Below are 15,938 nucleotides of genomic sequence, written 5' to 3' on the forward strand. Positions count from 1 at the left end.
TTTTTTTTTTTCTGGAAGCCCCCTTCTCATGACTTTCCTGAGAACCTCCTTGTTCTCCTGGGTTCTTATCTTTCTGACTTCTAAATGCTGGCATTCTTTAGGGGACCATGCTGGTTCCCTCCCCTCCCTGTCCTCCCCATAGTTTCCTCCATCAACCCCCTCTACTTGGCACCTCCATCCAGACTTCCACCTGGTAACAGACCTACGCAGCTGACCGCCCACTTCACGTTGTCATCTGGGTGTCTCAAAGGCACCTTTCAGTTGCCATGTCCAAAACTAACTTCCAGTCTTTTCCTCAAGATGCAACCCTGTCCTCTTTCTTCATCTTAGGAAATAACATCAGAGTCTCCCAGTTGATCAGGCTGAAACTTAGCATCACCTCTGATGGCTCTTTCTTCCTCAAATCCCACTCTCGACCCCTCAGCAGATCCTGCTGAGTCTCCCTCATTTGCTCCTTGATTCCTTGTGTACATATGAAGCCTGTAAGATGGACATCTGACAGAATTACAAAACATCCCAGGGGGTCTGGTTTGAGGAGGCTTGCACCTTCTCCTAATCTTTGCCATCAAGTTAACCACAGTATGTATACAAAAAACATATACTATGAGTGGCACATAGAAAACGACTTGATACAGGCAGATCTTTGGGCTTTGCTTTACTGAGCTGTGCAGCTACTATGCCTTATAGAGACTGAAGGTTTGTGACAAGCCAGTGTCGAGTAAGTCTATTGGTACCATTTTTCCAACACCATTTGCTCACTTCCTGTCTCTGTGCATTTTTGGCAATTCTTACAATATGTGAAATGTTTTCATTATCATATACTTCTTATGGTGATCTGTGATCAGTGATCTCTGACAATACTACTGGAATTGATTCGTAGCACCACGCTAGCGCCCATACGAGATGGCAAACCCAACCGATAAATACCCTGTGTGTTCTGTCTGCACCACTGACTGGCTGTTCCATCACCTCTCTCCCTTTCCTCAGGCCTCCATATTCTCTCAGACACAACAAGATGGAAACAAGGCCAATTAATAACCCCACAATGGCCTTGAAGGGTTCAACAGAGAGGAAGTTCTGTCTCTCACTTCAAATCAAAGGCATTTTTTTAACAATAAGGTATTTTTACATCAAGGTATAGACACTGTTTTCTTAGACATAATGCCATTGCACATTTAATAGACAAGAGTATAATGGAAACATAACTTTTTATGCACTGACAAACCAAAAAATTCATGGAACACACTTTATCTTGATGGCCTGGAACCAAAGCCACATTAACTCTCTGGTATCTCTGGTATGCCTCTACACGTATTTAAAAGCCTTGGTTTTACAAATACTCTTTGAACACACACTTAATACAAAACAAAATTTTGAGGCAGTTTACATGGTCATGTTGGTATCACTAAAAGACAGCAATAAGCTTCCATTTAATAAAAGAGGAAATAAATGCAGACCTAGACTTACTTTCTTATTTTTCTTTTCCTCTCTAGAAAAACCTAAGCTCAAGCTTTAAAAAGCTGTTCTGTCAATAGAAGAGTGAATTTGAAAGCACTCAGGCCTGGGACCAATCCATTACCTCTTGTGTGACCTCAGGCAAAACCAATAAACCTTCTGGAACATCAGCTTCTTTTGTTAGAGTTGTTGTGAGAATTAAGAAAAATCGGGGTATGAGGTGCTTGGCAGTGGTCAGGGCAAGAACAAGAAAGGAGCTAAAACTCTGTGGGCATGCCATGTTCCGGAAACTTCCAGGACCAGCCAGTCATGGTCAGTTCCTCCTTTCCCCCCCTCCCCACCCCCGCCCCAGCCCACCTGGGGCTGAGCCACCTCCATTATAATAGTCAGGGAGCCTGATAAAAATCAGAGGAAATATTCCTTCCTCAAATCCTCTCTGTTTGAGGCAGCCTATGAATAAACAATGTAAAAGATAAACAACCAAGCAAACCAAGGAAATGCTCTTTGAGAAAAATAAATCAGCAAAACAGGGCAAAGTTATGGCTCTGATGGGTCTCGGAAATGAGGTGACAATCAAATCACCAGCATGTTTAGAATCCCAGCTAAACCTCACGGAACAATTACAAATGGGATAAGTGATTTGCTGGAGGAAAAACAATCTATGTTTAGTGGGGAGGTCATCACAGATTCCCAGGCATACTAAGCCCCTGACATTCTGAGTGACATTTTCTTTCTGGGAGTTTCTAAGCCTGACATAAGTCAAGATGGAAAGATTAAAAGTAATTGGCAATGCTAGGATTTTGTAAATAATTGCCAGGTCCCAAAATAAGCATCCAACCACAATGCCTGAAACAGAACTGGCATTCAATAAAAATTGCATGTTGGGATGGGGAGGGAGGGCAGAGAGATGGGGGAAGGAAGGGAGGAGAAAACTTAGTTCCCTAGTTAGAACTTTCAGGTCATGCTTGATAATCAATGATAAATATTCTTTGGACAAAATAAGATCAGTTCCCAGTGAGAAATATAAGTCCAGAGCTACTAAGTGATTTACAAGAATAAAACCCTGTTGAACCTCAATTTCCCTATTACATTCACACACAAGTATCAGCAAATTGCAGCAACTAAAAATAATTTATAAAATATAAGGATAAAGGAAGACTCTCCTTGTCACAGGCCATCACTTCTTGGATCTAAAACAAAGCTGGGATGATCAATGCTTTCTTATTTTATAGTATTAACCATACCAGGCAAGACCCTGAGGGACTCCTGGGCACAAAAGTCTTTCTGTGGCCCCTATTTCTTTATTACAGGAAGTAGATTTTGTTCAGTTTCCCTGATCTTTCCTGAGTTCCAACAGCAGGTTCAAACAGATGCTAATTAGAGAAGGGAGGAAATGAGGAGACAATTGAGGAACCCTTAAAAGAAACAGCAGAGCAACCCTGGGGCAGAGTCCTGGTTGCCCCTCAAGGGATACACAGAACAATATCTTTGGGCTGTTCTGCAGATACTGAAACCCCCATCAGTTTGGAGAAATTAAAGGTACGTGTTGTCCACAAGCAACTAGATCCCAAACCAGTTGAAACCAGAAGGTTGATGATGCTGACTCCCACTTACCTCACCACCAACCAATCAGAAGAAGGTCCACGAGCTGATCACGCCCTCTTTGAACCATTACTGTAACACTCCTCCCTCTAGAACTTCCCTGGTGGCCCAGTGGCTAGACTCTGTGCTCCCAGTGCAGGGTCCTTGGGTTCCATTCCTGGTCGGGGAACTAATTTCTACATGCCACAATTAAGAGTTCACACGCTGCAACTAAAGATCCCACATGCCACCGCTAAGACCAGGTGCAGCCAAATAAATAAATTAGTATTAAAAAGAAGAAAACTCCTCCCTACCCACTCCAGCTCAAAATACACAGTTTTGAGGGCAGGAGCCCACTTTTCCTGGCAAAGTAATAAAGCTGTTCTTTTCTACTTTACCCAAAACTCTATCTCTGAGATACAATTTCAGTGTTGGGGTAAAGAGGCTGGATTTGGCTTCACTAATTACTCAGGTTAGAAGGGGCTAGAGCCCTATCTACTTGAAAAATTAAGTATCTAAGTGACGATCACATAAACCGAATCTCTGTCAGGGAACGTTTAACAGTAGGATTCCTGTGTGCTGTTTTCTGTCTCTCATGAGCCCTCTGTTCCTTATCAGTTCCTGGTAACAGGAACGAGTGGAGCGGCACGCTGCTCCCAGGACTGAGGTCATGGGATGGAATGCATGCATGGATTTCCTTCATTAACTTTTCCATACGGTGAAAGTGATTAGTCACGACCCTCTTTCTTAAGATATGGATTGTCTTCTGGCCTTATGACCCCTATTACTCCTTGTTTCCTTGGTAACTTGTAAGTCTGGTCTTTTGATCTTTATCTTTGCTGAAAAAGCTACCTTGTAAAGCAGTATATATACTCACACAGAGTTCAGTAAAGCACCGTTGTTCCACTATCAACTTGGGTCCCTGCGTCCTTCTTTCTCTCTCTCTCTCTGACTAAGTTCTCTGGACCGTGGAAACCTGCCGAGCTCACTTTCCTGCCCGGGCTTTCAAGACCTCCTCGAGAGGATGCCCTGTGCCTTCGTGAGTGGTACAAGCCTTGTTCTAGGGCTTTATTGGTTTTCCACATAACCCAAGGAATATTAGTCTTTTTAATTCTTTCACTTTCTTATCATCGACTCCAGACCACCAGGTTCTGGTCCATTAAAGGACCGCAACATTACCCATTTTCAAGTTTTGGAAGAAAACAGACTGTTAGTTAAGAAATACACTAATAATCATCTGCTCATACCACTTAATATCATTAGTGCTAAGTCGCTTGGGTCGTGCCCAACTCTGTGTGATCCCATGAACTGTAGCCTGCCAGGTTCCTCTGTCCATGGGATTTTCCAGGCAAGAATACTGGAGTGGGTTGCCATGCCCTCCTCCAGGGGATCGTCCCAACCCAGGGATTGAACCCACGTCTCTTATGTCTGCTGCACTGGCAGGCAGGTTCTTTACCACTAGTGCCGTATCATTGGAGATATTTACAAATCTCTGCCAGTGACTGCCCCTTTCTCCCTTTCCACCCTCTCGGACAGTGTGGTTAAATTTAAACTTGCCACCCTTGGCATTCTGATTAGGGAATTAAGCTAAAATGAAGGATCACATCTGAATGGCTGCACAACCCTGACACCCAGAAATGGATTAGCAGGCCCGATTCCAGCAGGGTGTGAAGTCAGCCTAGGACTCGTGAAGCTGGCAACCTGGCCTGCACCAAGACACTCACTCAGCTGGTAAGGAGCCCCCTTTCAAGTAGGAGGAAAGTCCCTCTCTACTTAGAACACTCCCTTAGCTCACAAGGTGCTGGGAATCAGACACAACAGAGCTCTCCTCTCCCGGCAATGAACAGTCCCTCTAAAGATAAGGAGGCCACACTCTTGTTTCTGGTTGGATCTTGGGTCCATCGCTATAAGCCACCTGTTTCCAGGGAGATAGGATCACACAGCTGCTCGATTTTGCCTCTGAGCTTGTAACTGAGCAGAACACTATGGGGCTGAGTGACAGTCAGCCAGCAGACTGTGACCCATGTGCCCAGTCTGGAGAAACTGAGTGGGTTTGAAACCTGTCCTCTCACTGACTACCGTGTACCCTGGGGCAGGCCTCTTAACCTTAAGTTCTCATCTGTAAGATGGCGAAAAGAGCGTTACCTGCTTCCTAGGGTTCTTATGAGGATTACACATATTTGTAAAGTTCTTAGAACCGTGTCTGGCTCTATGTTCAATTACACATACATAGAACACTAGAAAGGCTTCCCAAAGTGGTGCTAGTGGTAAAGACCCCCCTGCCAATGCAGGAGATGTAAGAAACACGGGTTCGATCCCTTGGTTGGGAAGATCCCCTGGAAGAGGGCATGCCAACCCACTCCAGTATTCTTGCCTGGAAAATCCCATGGACAGGAGCTTGGCTTGCTGCAGTCTATTGGGCTGCAAAGAGTCGGACGTGACTGAAGCAACTTAACACACATGCAGGCAAAACACTCTAGGTTCAATAAATAAAAAGAAATGGATTGTGGTGGAGGACATCAGCATCATGGTGGAGTGAGACATTCCCTTTTGCCTCCCCCTTCAATCTATCATCAGTAAAACACCCACAAGGCAACAAAGGTGTCTTCGCCCAACAGGATGTCAGAGAATTCCACACACCTGTACGTCCAAAGGTGGACACACAGGAACAGACAGAGGAGGCACACCCAGGGGAACAGCAGAGTTGATGCCTGTAGTCCTGGTCTCCCCAGCCCTGGCAGATGAGCCCACAGCCCCATACTGCCCTGTAGCACCAGGAAGAGGTGGCACAGATGAGGACAGCTTGGCTGCAGCAGTGCCATGGCTGCAGGGAACTGGGCAATGACAGCGGACCTGGGCCCCTGTCCCCCCAGCCTCTGAGCTACCCACGACTCTGGTCCCCCAGCTCTCTACCTCTAGCAGGAGAGCCCATAAACCTTACAACACTGGACTTGCTAGAGGTGCCCATGTGACTCCAGCTCCTTCCCACCTGAACCCTCCCCCTGTGGTGGCTGCGCCTGCAACTCAGGGGTTCCCAGAGGTGGCAGAAGAGGCCCTCTTCCTGGTAGCAGCACCAGTGATGCTGGCAACAGCAAGGCACCAAGTAACCAGAAGCACAAGGCGTGATGATGAGGACACGGAGCCACAGCTCTGACAAGGGCAGTGGAGGACTGCTGTCTATCGCTATTGCTAAATCACTTCAGTTGTGCCTGACTCTGTGCAACCCAGTGGAATGTAGCCCACCAGGCCCTTCTGCCCATGAGGATTCTCCAGGTCAGAAAATGGAGTGGTTGCCATGCCCTCCTCCAGGGGATCTTCCTGACGCAGGGACTGAACCCACGTCTCTTACGTCTGCTGAACTGGCAGGCGGGTTCTTTACCACTAGTGCCACCTGGGAAGGATGAAAAGTGTTAATTCTTAAGTATATCTAGAGGCAGCTCAGAATCAATCAAAAAGATGTTTGCTCCTTCAAGTGCACTGGCAGAGGAACAACTCACCGAGCACCATGAAGAACCACAGAAACAATGTACCACAAAAAGAAAATGACAATTCTTCAGAAACCAAACTCAGAGTCACGGAATACTGAGATCTAATGCATAAAGAATTCAAAGTAGCTGTCGTGAAGAAAACTCAGAAAGGCAGTTCAGTGGACCAAGAAACAAAATTAATGAACAGGAGGAATACTTTACCAAATTCAAAAAAAGAATCAGAAAGAAGTTCTGGAGCTGAAGAACACATACGCAAGGTAAATAATGCATTAGAAAACATTGGAAATGGAGCAGCGTACATGGAAGAGAGAATTAGCAAACCCAAAAATAGACATCTAGAAATGATACTGGTAAGAAGATGAAAGAGAAATGAGATGTTAAAAAAGAGGAAAATTCTAAGAGAGTTATTCAGCTCGTTTGCGAAGGGTAACGTTAGGCTGATGAGCATCCCAGGGAAGAGAGGAAGAAAGGAACAGAGAGTTTATTTAGAAAATAATAACAGAAAATTCACAAAGCTGGGAAAGGAATTAGACAAACCTATGAGCTAATTACCTCAATGCAAAATGACCTTCTCCAAGACACATTACATTAAAATTGTTGAAAGTCAATAAGAAGGAAAGAAATTTAAAGCCAGCCAGGGTAAAAAGGACAGCAACCTACAAAGGAATCACTGTTAGGCTACCAGCAGGTTTCTCAGCAGACACTTTACAGGCAAGGAGGGAGCAGAATGGCATTCTCGAAACACTGAAAGATAAAAACTGTCATCCAAGAATACTCTATCCAGCCAGGTTATAAGTCAGATATGAAGGAGAAATTAAAGGCTTTCTCAGGCAAACAACAGCTGAGGGAGTTCATCACCACTAGACCTGGCCTATAAGAAGGGTTGAAAGGAGCCTTTTGACCAGAAACAAAAAGGCAAAGTACCCAAAATTTTGAGTAAGGTGATAAACAGAATGAGAAAATTGGAACTCTTCCCCAAAATAGGTTTTAAAACATTTTATTACAGCATAAAGGTTAAAGGAGGGGGGAAAGCAGAAGAAACAATGATAACTACTTCAGTTTCGTAACTCACAACATAAAAATGGATAATTTGAGAAAAACAAAAACATAAAAGGGGAAGAAGAAAAAGATGGAACCCACGCAGTGATATTATCAGCATGTGTGTGCTCAGTCATGCCTGACTCTTTGCAACCTTGTAGACAGAGAAGGCAATGGCACCCCACTCCAGTACTCTTGCCTGGAAAATCCCGTGGACGGAGGAGCCTGGTAGGCTGCAGTCCATGGGGTTGCAAAGAGTCAGACACAACTGAACGACTTCACTTTCACTTTTCACTTTTCACTTTCATGCGTTGGAGAAGGAAATGGCAACCCGCTCCAGTATTCTTGCCTGGAGAATCCCAGGGATGGGGAGGCCTGGTGGGCTGCCGTCTATGGGGTTGCAGAGAGTCAGACACGACTGAAGTGGCTTAGCAGCAGCAGACAGTAGCCCGCCAGGCTCCTCTGTCCATGGGATTCTCCAGGCAAGAATACTGGTGTGGGTTGCCATTTCCTTCTCCAGGGGATCTTCCTGACCCAAGGATCGAACCTGTATCTCGTGCATTGCAGGTGGATTCTTTACCGCTGAGCCACCTGGGAAGCCCCATCAGGAAAAGAAGGACTATTTTATCTACGAGAAGTTTTACACAAACATTACGGTAACAACAAAACATAAATCTAGAAGAGAAAGACAAAAAATAAAAAAGAGGACACTGAGAAAACCATCAAATCAAAATAGCAGACAGAAACACAAGGAGAAAAAAAAAAACAGCGGAGAGATTGAGCAACCAGAAAACAAAATTGTAGTATTAAGTCTTCATCTATCAATAATAACCTTAAATGTAAATGGGTTGAATTCACCAGTCAAAAAGCATGGAGTGGTTGGATGGATTAAAAAACAGGACTCAACTACATGCTGCCTCCAAGCGACCCACATCAGCTCTACAGACAAACACAGGTTCAAAGCGAAGGAACAGAGGATGAAATTGTTAGCAAATGATGGCCAGAAAGGGTGTGTAGCCATACTCATACCAAGCAGAACAGACCTGAAGACAAAAATGGATAGTATATTATTATGAGGGGGGAAAGTTATTAAGAAGACATAAAAGTTATTAATGTATTTGCACCTAACATAGGAGCACCAACATATATAAAACAATTATTAACAGACTTAAGGGGAGAAATAGGGGCTTCCCTCGTGGCTCAGTGGTAAAGAACCCACCCACCAATGTAGGAAACGTGGGTTACATCTCTGAGTCAACAAGATGTCCTGGAGGAGGAAATGGCAACCCATCCCAGTTCTTGCCAGGAAAAATTACATGGACTTGCAGGCTACAACCCATGGGGTCGCAAAGAGTGGAACATGACTGAGTGACTGAGCACACACACACCCACAAAGGGAGAAATTATTTCACACAGTATCAGAAGTCCTAGCCAGAATAATGAGGCCAGAAAAAAACCTAAAGGTATCCAAATTGGAAGGAAAGAAGTAAAACTGTCACTATTTGCAGATGATATGACTTTATATATACAAAATCCTAAAGACGCCATCAAAAAACTGAAAGAAATAATAAACAAACACATAAAGTTGCAGGGTACAAAATCAACACACAAAAATCTGTTGCATTTCTATATGTTAACAATGAGCTACCAGAAAGAGACATGAAGAAGTAAATCCCATTTACAACACAAAATATAAAATAACTAGGAATAAATTTAATCAAAGAGGTGAAAGACATGGACAGTGAAAAGTACAAAGTGCTGTTGAAAGAAACTGAAGAAGGCACAAATAAATGGAAAGATATTCCATGCTAGTGGATTGAAAGGATGACCTTGTTAAAATGTCCATATTACCTAAAGTAATTTACAGATTCAATGAAATCCCTATCAAAATCTCAAGGACATTTTTCACAGAAATAGAGCAAAAATTCTAAAATTTATATGAAACCACAGAAGACTGAACCGCCAAAGCAATCCTGAGGGTAAAGAAAAATAAAGTTGCAGGTATCACAACTCCCGATCTCAGACTATGTTACAAAGCTGTAATCAAAACAGCATAGTACTGGCACAAAAGCATAGATCAATGGGACAGAATTGAGAGCCCAGAAATAAATGCATGCACATATGGACAATTAATTTACAACACAGCAGCAAAGAACATACGATGGATAAAGGATAGTCTCTTCAATAAATGACGTTGGGAAGGCTGAACAGGCACATGCAAATACAAAGAAACTAGGCCACTACCTCACATCATACTCCAAAATCAACTCAAAATGGACTGAAGACTACAATGTAAAACCTGAAACTCTAAAAGTCCTAGTGGAAAACATAGGCAGTTCATTCTTGGTCATGAGTCTTAGCAATATCTCCCCAGGTATGTCTCTTCAGGCAAAAGAATCAAAACAAAAATAAACAACTGGGACTACAGCAAACTAAAAAGATTCTGCACCGCAAAGAAAACTATCAACAAAATTAAAAAGCTATTGAATGGGAGAAGATATTTGCAAGCAATTATATCTAATAAGTAGTAATATCCAAAACATATAAAGAACTGATACAACTCAACAACAACAAAACAACCCACTAAAACATGGGTGGAACTGAATAGACATTTTTCAAAGAAGATATACAGATGGCTAACAGGCAAGTGAAAACAACAGCATGAATTATTAGGGAAACACAAATTAAAACCACAGTGAGGTATCACCTTGCACCTGTGAGAAGGACTATTATCTAGTGAGTGTTGGTGGGAATGTTGGTTGGATAGCAATCATCAGCTCAATGGACATGAGTTTGAACAAACTCCTGGATACAGTGAAGGACAAGGAAACCGGGTATGCTGAAGCCCATGGGGTCACAAGGAGTCAGACATGCCTGAGAAACTAAACAACAGCAATGGCCACTATGGAAAATAGTCTCAACATTCCTCAAAAAACTGAGAACAGAACTACCATATGATCCAGTTATCCCACTCTGGGGTATTTACCAAATAATATGAAACCATTATTTTGAAAAGACACATGCACTCCCATGCTTACTGCATCATTACTCACAACTGCCAAGTTATGGAAGCAACCTAAATGCCCATGAACAGATGAATGGATAATGGATGACAGATGAATGGCCATGAACAGATGAATGGATAATGGAATACTACTCAGCCATAAAGAGATGAGATCTTTCCATTTGCAACAACACAGATGGATCTTGAGGGTATTATATAAGTGAAATAAGTCAGATGGAGAAGGAAAATACCATATGATTTCACTCATCTGTGGAAAAAAGAAAACAAATGAAAACACACGAACAAAATCAAAGAAAAACTAACTCATAGATACAGAGCACAGAATCGTGGTTACTGGAGAGGAAGCTGCTGGGGGAAGATGAAATGGATAAAGCAGATCAACTGTACGGTGATGGATGGAAACTAAATTTTTGGTGGTGAGCATGCTGTAGATACCCACACAGATACTCTACTTCTCTGTGTATATACATATATATACACCTATATATACATATATATAGATGTATACACATAAATAAATAATAAATATATATACATATATAAAATATTAAATATATACATAAATATACTCTACTTCTGTATATATACAGAGGTAGAAATATGTGGTACACATGAAACTTACAAAATGTTATAAACTAACGTTAATTCAATAAGTAAAAAAATAAAATAAAAATACTTTGATCTTGGTCCTTAAAGGTTAATAAATAGATAAATAGACAAAAAGAAAAGTGATGAACCCAGTTTAGCCAACAGTCATATCGCCTGGTCTGGATTCTCTCTCAATATGTCACTTCCTTTCCTTCACTACACTACTCAAGACCCCAATCCTCACATCAATCATACTGAGTTACTGACACTTCACCAAACATATATAACTTGCTCATTTCCTGTCTTGACATCTGCCCTTTTTTCTGCCTGAAAAGCCTTTCTTCTCTTAATCTACTTGAAAAGCTTCAAGAATTAGTTAAAATATCTCTTCCTCTGGGAAGCATTTCTATGACCTGCTCAGAGGTAATTACCTTTTCTTTTGTGTTCGGCAAGCCCCAATCTTAGCATGGTACTCATCAAATTTTCATGGTCACTTCCATTTCTGTGTTTGTCTTCCCAATAGGTCAGACTGCCTCACAGCTCAAACTATGTTCTATCTTTTTTCTTAAATACCAAGCATAATGTTCAGGTCATGGCAGTTGTTTGATTATGACTCAGTTGAGTTCAGTTCAGTTCAGTTGCTCAGTCATGTCAGACTCTTTGTGACCCCACTGACTGCAGCACGCCAGGCTTCCCTGTCTATCACCAACTCCCAGAGCTTAAACTCATGTACATTGAGTCAGTGATGGTATCCAACCATCTCATCCTCTGTCTTCCCCTTCTCCTCCTGCCTTCAATCTTTCCCAGCATCAGGGTCTTTTCCAATGAGTCAGTTCTTCACGTCAGGTGGCCAAAGTATTGGAGTTTCAGCTCCAGCATCAGTCCTTCCAATGAATATTCAGGACTGATTTCCTTTAGGATGGACTGGTTGAACCTCCTTGCAGTCCAAGGGACTCTCGAGAGTCTTCTCCAACACCACAGTTCAAAAGCATCAAATCTTTGGTGCTCAGCTTTCTTTATAGTCAAACTCTCACATTCAAACATGACTATAGCTTTGACTATATGGACCTTTGTTGGCAAAGTAATGTCTTCTTTATGCTGTCTAGATTGGTCATAACTTTTCTTCCAAAGATTACAACTACTGAGTGACAAATGATAAGTGGGATGAATTAATGAATGAAATATGCTCAGCATTTGCTCTCATGCTGCTGTAGATAGAACATTCATGATACCTGCGGAAATATAATGTGACTCAGAATACTTACTCTTCTAAGGCTTGAAGCATGCTCCCGGGGTCCTCGGAAGATAGAATGTCTATCATTTGGTCATTGAGAGCGAGATCTTCATTCACACCATCAGCTGAGGTGAACTGGGAGTGCTCCAGCTTGTTTTCGTGATGCTGAACCTTCAAGAGAATTTCAGAAACAACAGTTGAGTGGGCCTTCCTGTGAATGCCACATGCTGGAAAAGTCATGAGGGAACATGGGGATCTGTAATCAGAGAATCTAGCTGGCCTCACCACTGGTGAGCAGACAAGACTCAGGCACAACATTGTACTTTCCTGGGCCTCATTTTCTCATCAAAGAAATGGAATCATAATTCCTGTAGCCCTGCACAGACTTGTTGTGTGGATAAAACAAAGCAGGGGATAGAAAGAGCTTTATAACTATAAAGATCTAATACAAATATTTCACCATCATCATCATTGTCCCCCCATCCTCATCATCACCACCAAAACCAAAATCATATATCACCATCACCACCATCATCGCCACCAACACCATCATATTATCACCATCATTGTCATCGTCATCGTGATGCAGAAGAATATTAACAGATGGCAGATGGACTTCAACATCATGGATCTGGTTGGCTTCCAATCAGAATATAGAGTTGTCAGATGGAAGTGACATCAGAGATAATTAAGCTCAATCCTTCAATTGGATAGATGATGTATCTGTGTTGCTCTCTGACATTAATAATGCCGCAAAAATGTATAATTATACTAACATTTAAGAATTTCTGTCCCTGTGCCTTGTATGAGTTACATCATGAAAATGTCACACAAAATGTATTGATGTCCCCACTTTACATATACAGAAAATGCAGCTCAGAGAGATGAAAATGACATTATTAGAGTTCACACAGTTCATAAAGAGCCTGCACGGTATTTGACCCGAAGTCTACCTAACTCTAAGGGCTGCCTTCTGCTTTATAACACATTTTCTCCTTGGTTACCACCACAAAGAAAAAAAAAATTTTATAATGTGGAAAGATTTCATATTGTGACGTTGGAAAAAAAAATACTACAAGAGTCTTCTTAATCTTAAATCTTAAATCAAATTCACACTTTGCTTTCCTCCCGTGGTTGTAACAATCAGCCTTTAATCTCCGAGAAATGAATTCTGCTCCTTCATCGAATGAGCAGGGTGAGTCTTGCTCATCTGTGATTGATAACAGCTTTGGGAGAGTAAGTAGAATGTCTCATTAGATGGGCTATTTTTCTTCTCTTCACTTCTGCTTGTCAAGGAGATTGTGGGTTGACCTCACTTTGAAATGACAAGTCTCTCCTCCAGGAAGTAGAGACAAAGTGAACAACGGGACAGGACTACCAGCCTCCAGAGGTGGGGGTGTCCCTGGAAGCCAGGTCTCAGCCTATACTCGGCCCCCTGAAGGCTGTTTGGCTTTACTGGACTCAGTTTCCTCACTACATGGTGAAGGAAAAAGATGACAAATGTTCCTTTCAAGTTGCTGGACCTCTGGGTAACAGTCACCCAGACCCCATGGTCCTGCAGAAATGAACCACCCCTCAGGGTGCTCACTCCCAGCAGTGACTTCTCATCCTAGGACAGCAACCTGTTTTCCTGCCTCCGTCTGTCCATCCTCCGATTGGCTGCGGGGTGATGGTGGAGACTCATTCCTTCACATGTTCACTAAGTGCCAAGTGCCAGGCTCCTTACCAGGCAATGGGGATTACAGCAGCCAGCATCAGTCCTCCAACCACGACCCCTGCCCTTGCTCTTCCGTGCCTTTAGCCCAAGATCTACCAGCCAACACCTACACTTCTTTCCCTGAAGGCTCCTTCTGGCCCTTCAGACTCCATTTCAGGGAAATAGCACCTTTGTCCTGGCCCCCTCCCCACTCCTGTCCTCAACCAGTAGCATTTCATAACTCAATACCCATTCTCTTTCTCCCTTCAGGCAGGATGACTCTGAGGCTGCTTCTACAATGTCCCGAGTTCCCAGGTGGGATGAAGAAGTGCCTGGTACCCACGGTGGTAGCTTGACTGGCTGCCTTCCTTCCCATCTCACTCCCCCATCCCCTACCTTTACTTCCTGGGGTCACTTTCCATATAAACTATTTGCATTTGGATCCTGGTCTCAGGGTGTGCTTCTGTGGGAACGCAGACCAAGACAGGAACACAGAGACTGAGGAGTTCACAGATGGGGATAAACAGTGGGGAGGAGGGTGGTCCAGAAGCCAGGGCAAGAACCCAGAGAGAGGGCCCCTGACTCGGCCAGGAAGTGGCCAAGTGATGACTTCCAAGGAGAGGCAAGGCCAGAGATGAGTCTTACAGGATGTGTCAGAATCCTGCTCATTGAAGAGCAGAGGGAGTATTACAGAAGCATCCTGGTGAGTGTGGAGAGCTCAGCAGTCATTGTCTAGAGTGGGATGTGAAGTCGGGGTGTGAAGCTGGACCACAGGGGGCTCTCTTTATAAGCTGCGCTAAGCCGTCTGGGCTTCATCCTGAGGACGAAGGGCAGACCAGGACCTGAATCAGGGTGTGGCATGAATGCACAGTGGGCCACACAGGCAGGCACTCAGTGATTCAGCCAGAATTAGGGGTTCCCAATCCTGGCCATCTGGTTAGAATCATCCAGGGAGCTTTTAAAAACAGCTAATGCTGGGGATGCCTCCCGGGAAAGCAGTCTGAGTCTGTGCGGGAGAGCCTAGCTTTGAGCATGCATCATGGCTCCCCGGGGGTCCTGACATCCCTCCAGAGTTGAAGGATAAACTTGAACCTCACATCTACCACCAACCAACTGCCCTCCAGGAAGAAGATGTGTGTGGATTCCCACCTGATGTCTGGTAAGCGAGCTTCCCTTCACACACTGGTATCGAACCATGAAAAAAAGCACAGCCCAGGTCAGCACCAGGGAGAGGATGAAGGCCACGCAGAACCCTGCTGCGTGGAGGCCATGGTTTGGCAGAACCTGTGGGATAAGAGAGAGAAACAGATCTGTTCGTGGTCACACTTCACATCTTTCAAGGCAAGTTACAACTGAGTTAGAGAAGAGCAAGAACAGAGTCAGTGAGACCAGCCCGGTTTGGATGGAGCTTTGCCTCCTTTAAGCTGGTTGTCTTGGGACCACTGCTGAACCTCTTTGGGCCCAAGCACTTCAAGGAGCTGAGCATGGAGGCTTGCACACGACAGGACCAACCACCCCAAGGCTGGTACATCACAGGCACTCAGGAATGTTAAATTCCCCAATCAAATATGTAACAATCCTAAGGCAGCAGGAAGGAACCATGACATGCTTTCAGTCGGGCAGAATTTTGCAGAGGCCAGAGCAAGAATCCATAGTGCCCTCAACTTCCCTCAAGGTTGTCCACTCCCCCGGCCCTGGGACCACTACCCATTAGGGGTGGAGCCCACTTTGGACATCAGGGTCACTCTGGAGGATGCACGTGGCAGGGGCAGCATCACACAGCAGAAGCAAAGCCCAATAATGACCATCCAGGGTGAGCTGCAGAGCTCACGC

The 15,938-nt window shown here is 43.8% G+C and overlaps 1 protein-coding gene across 1 annotated transcript in view; it reads right to left on the reverse strand.

Annotated features, from left to right (window-relative positions):
• Nucleotides 1-15,938, reverse strand: part of EVC2 (Ellis van Creveld syndrome 2) — a 164,665-nt gene that overhangs the window by 94,673 nt on the left and 54,054 nt on the right. The window contains exons 8-9 of the mRNA XM_010847786.1: nucleotides 15,255-15,389; nucleotides 12,441-12,580 (exon numbers count right to left, since the gene is read on the reverse strand). Of these exons, the coding sequence (XP_010846088.1) occupies nucleotides 12,441-12,580; nucleotides 15,255-15,389 (275 nt within the window). The remainder of the gene's footprint in view (nucleotides 1-12,440; nucleotides 12,581-15,254; nucleotides 15,390-15,938) is intronic.

Source organism: Bison bison, unplaced genomic scaffold (assembly GCF_000754665.1).
Source record: "Bison bison bison isolate TAMUID 2011002044 unplaced genomic scaffold, Bison_UMD1.0 scf7180017864255, whole genome shotgun sequence".
Classification (NCBI taxonomy): domain Eukaryota; kingdom Metazoa; phylum Chordata; class Mammalia; order Artiodactyla; family Bovidae; genus Bison; species Bison bison.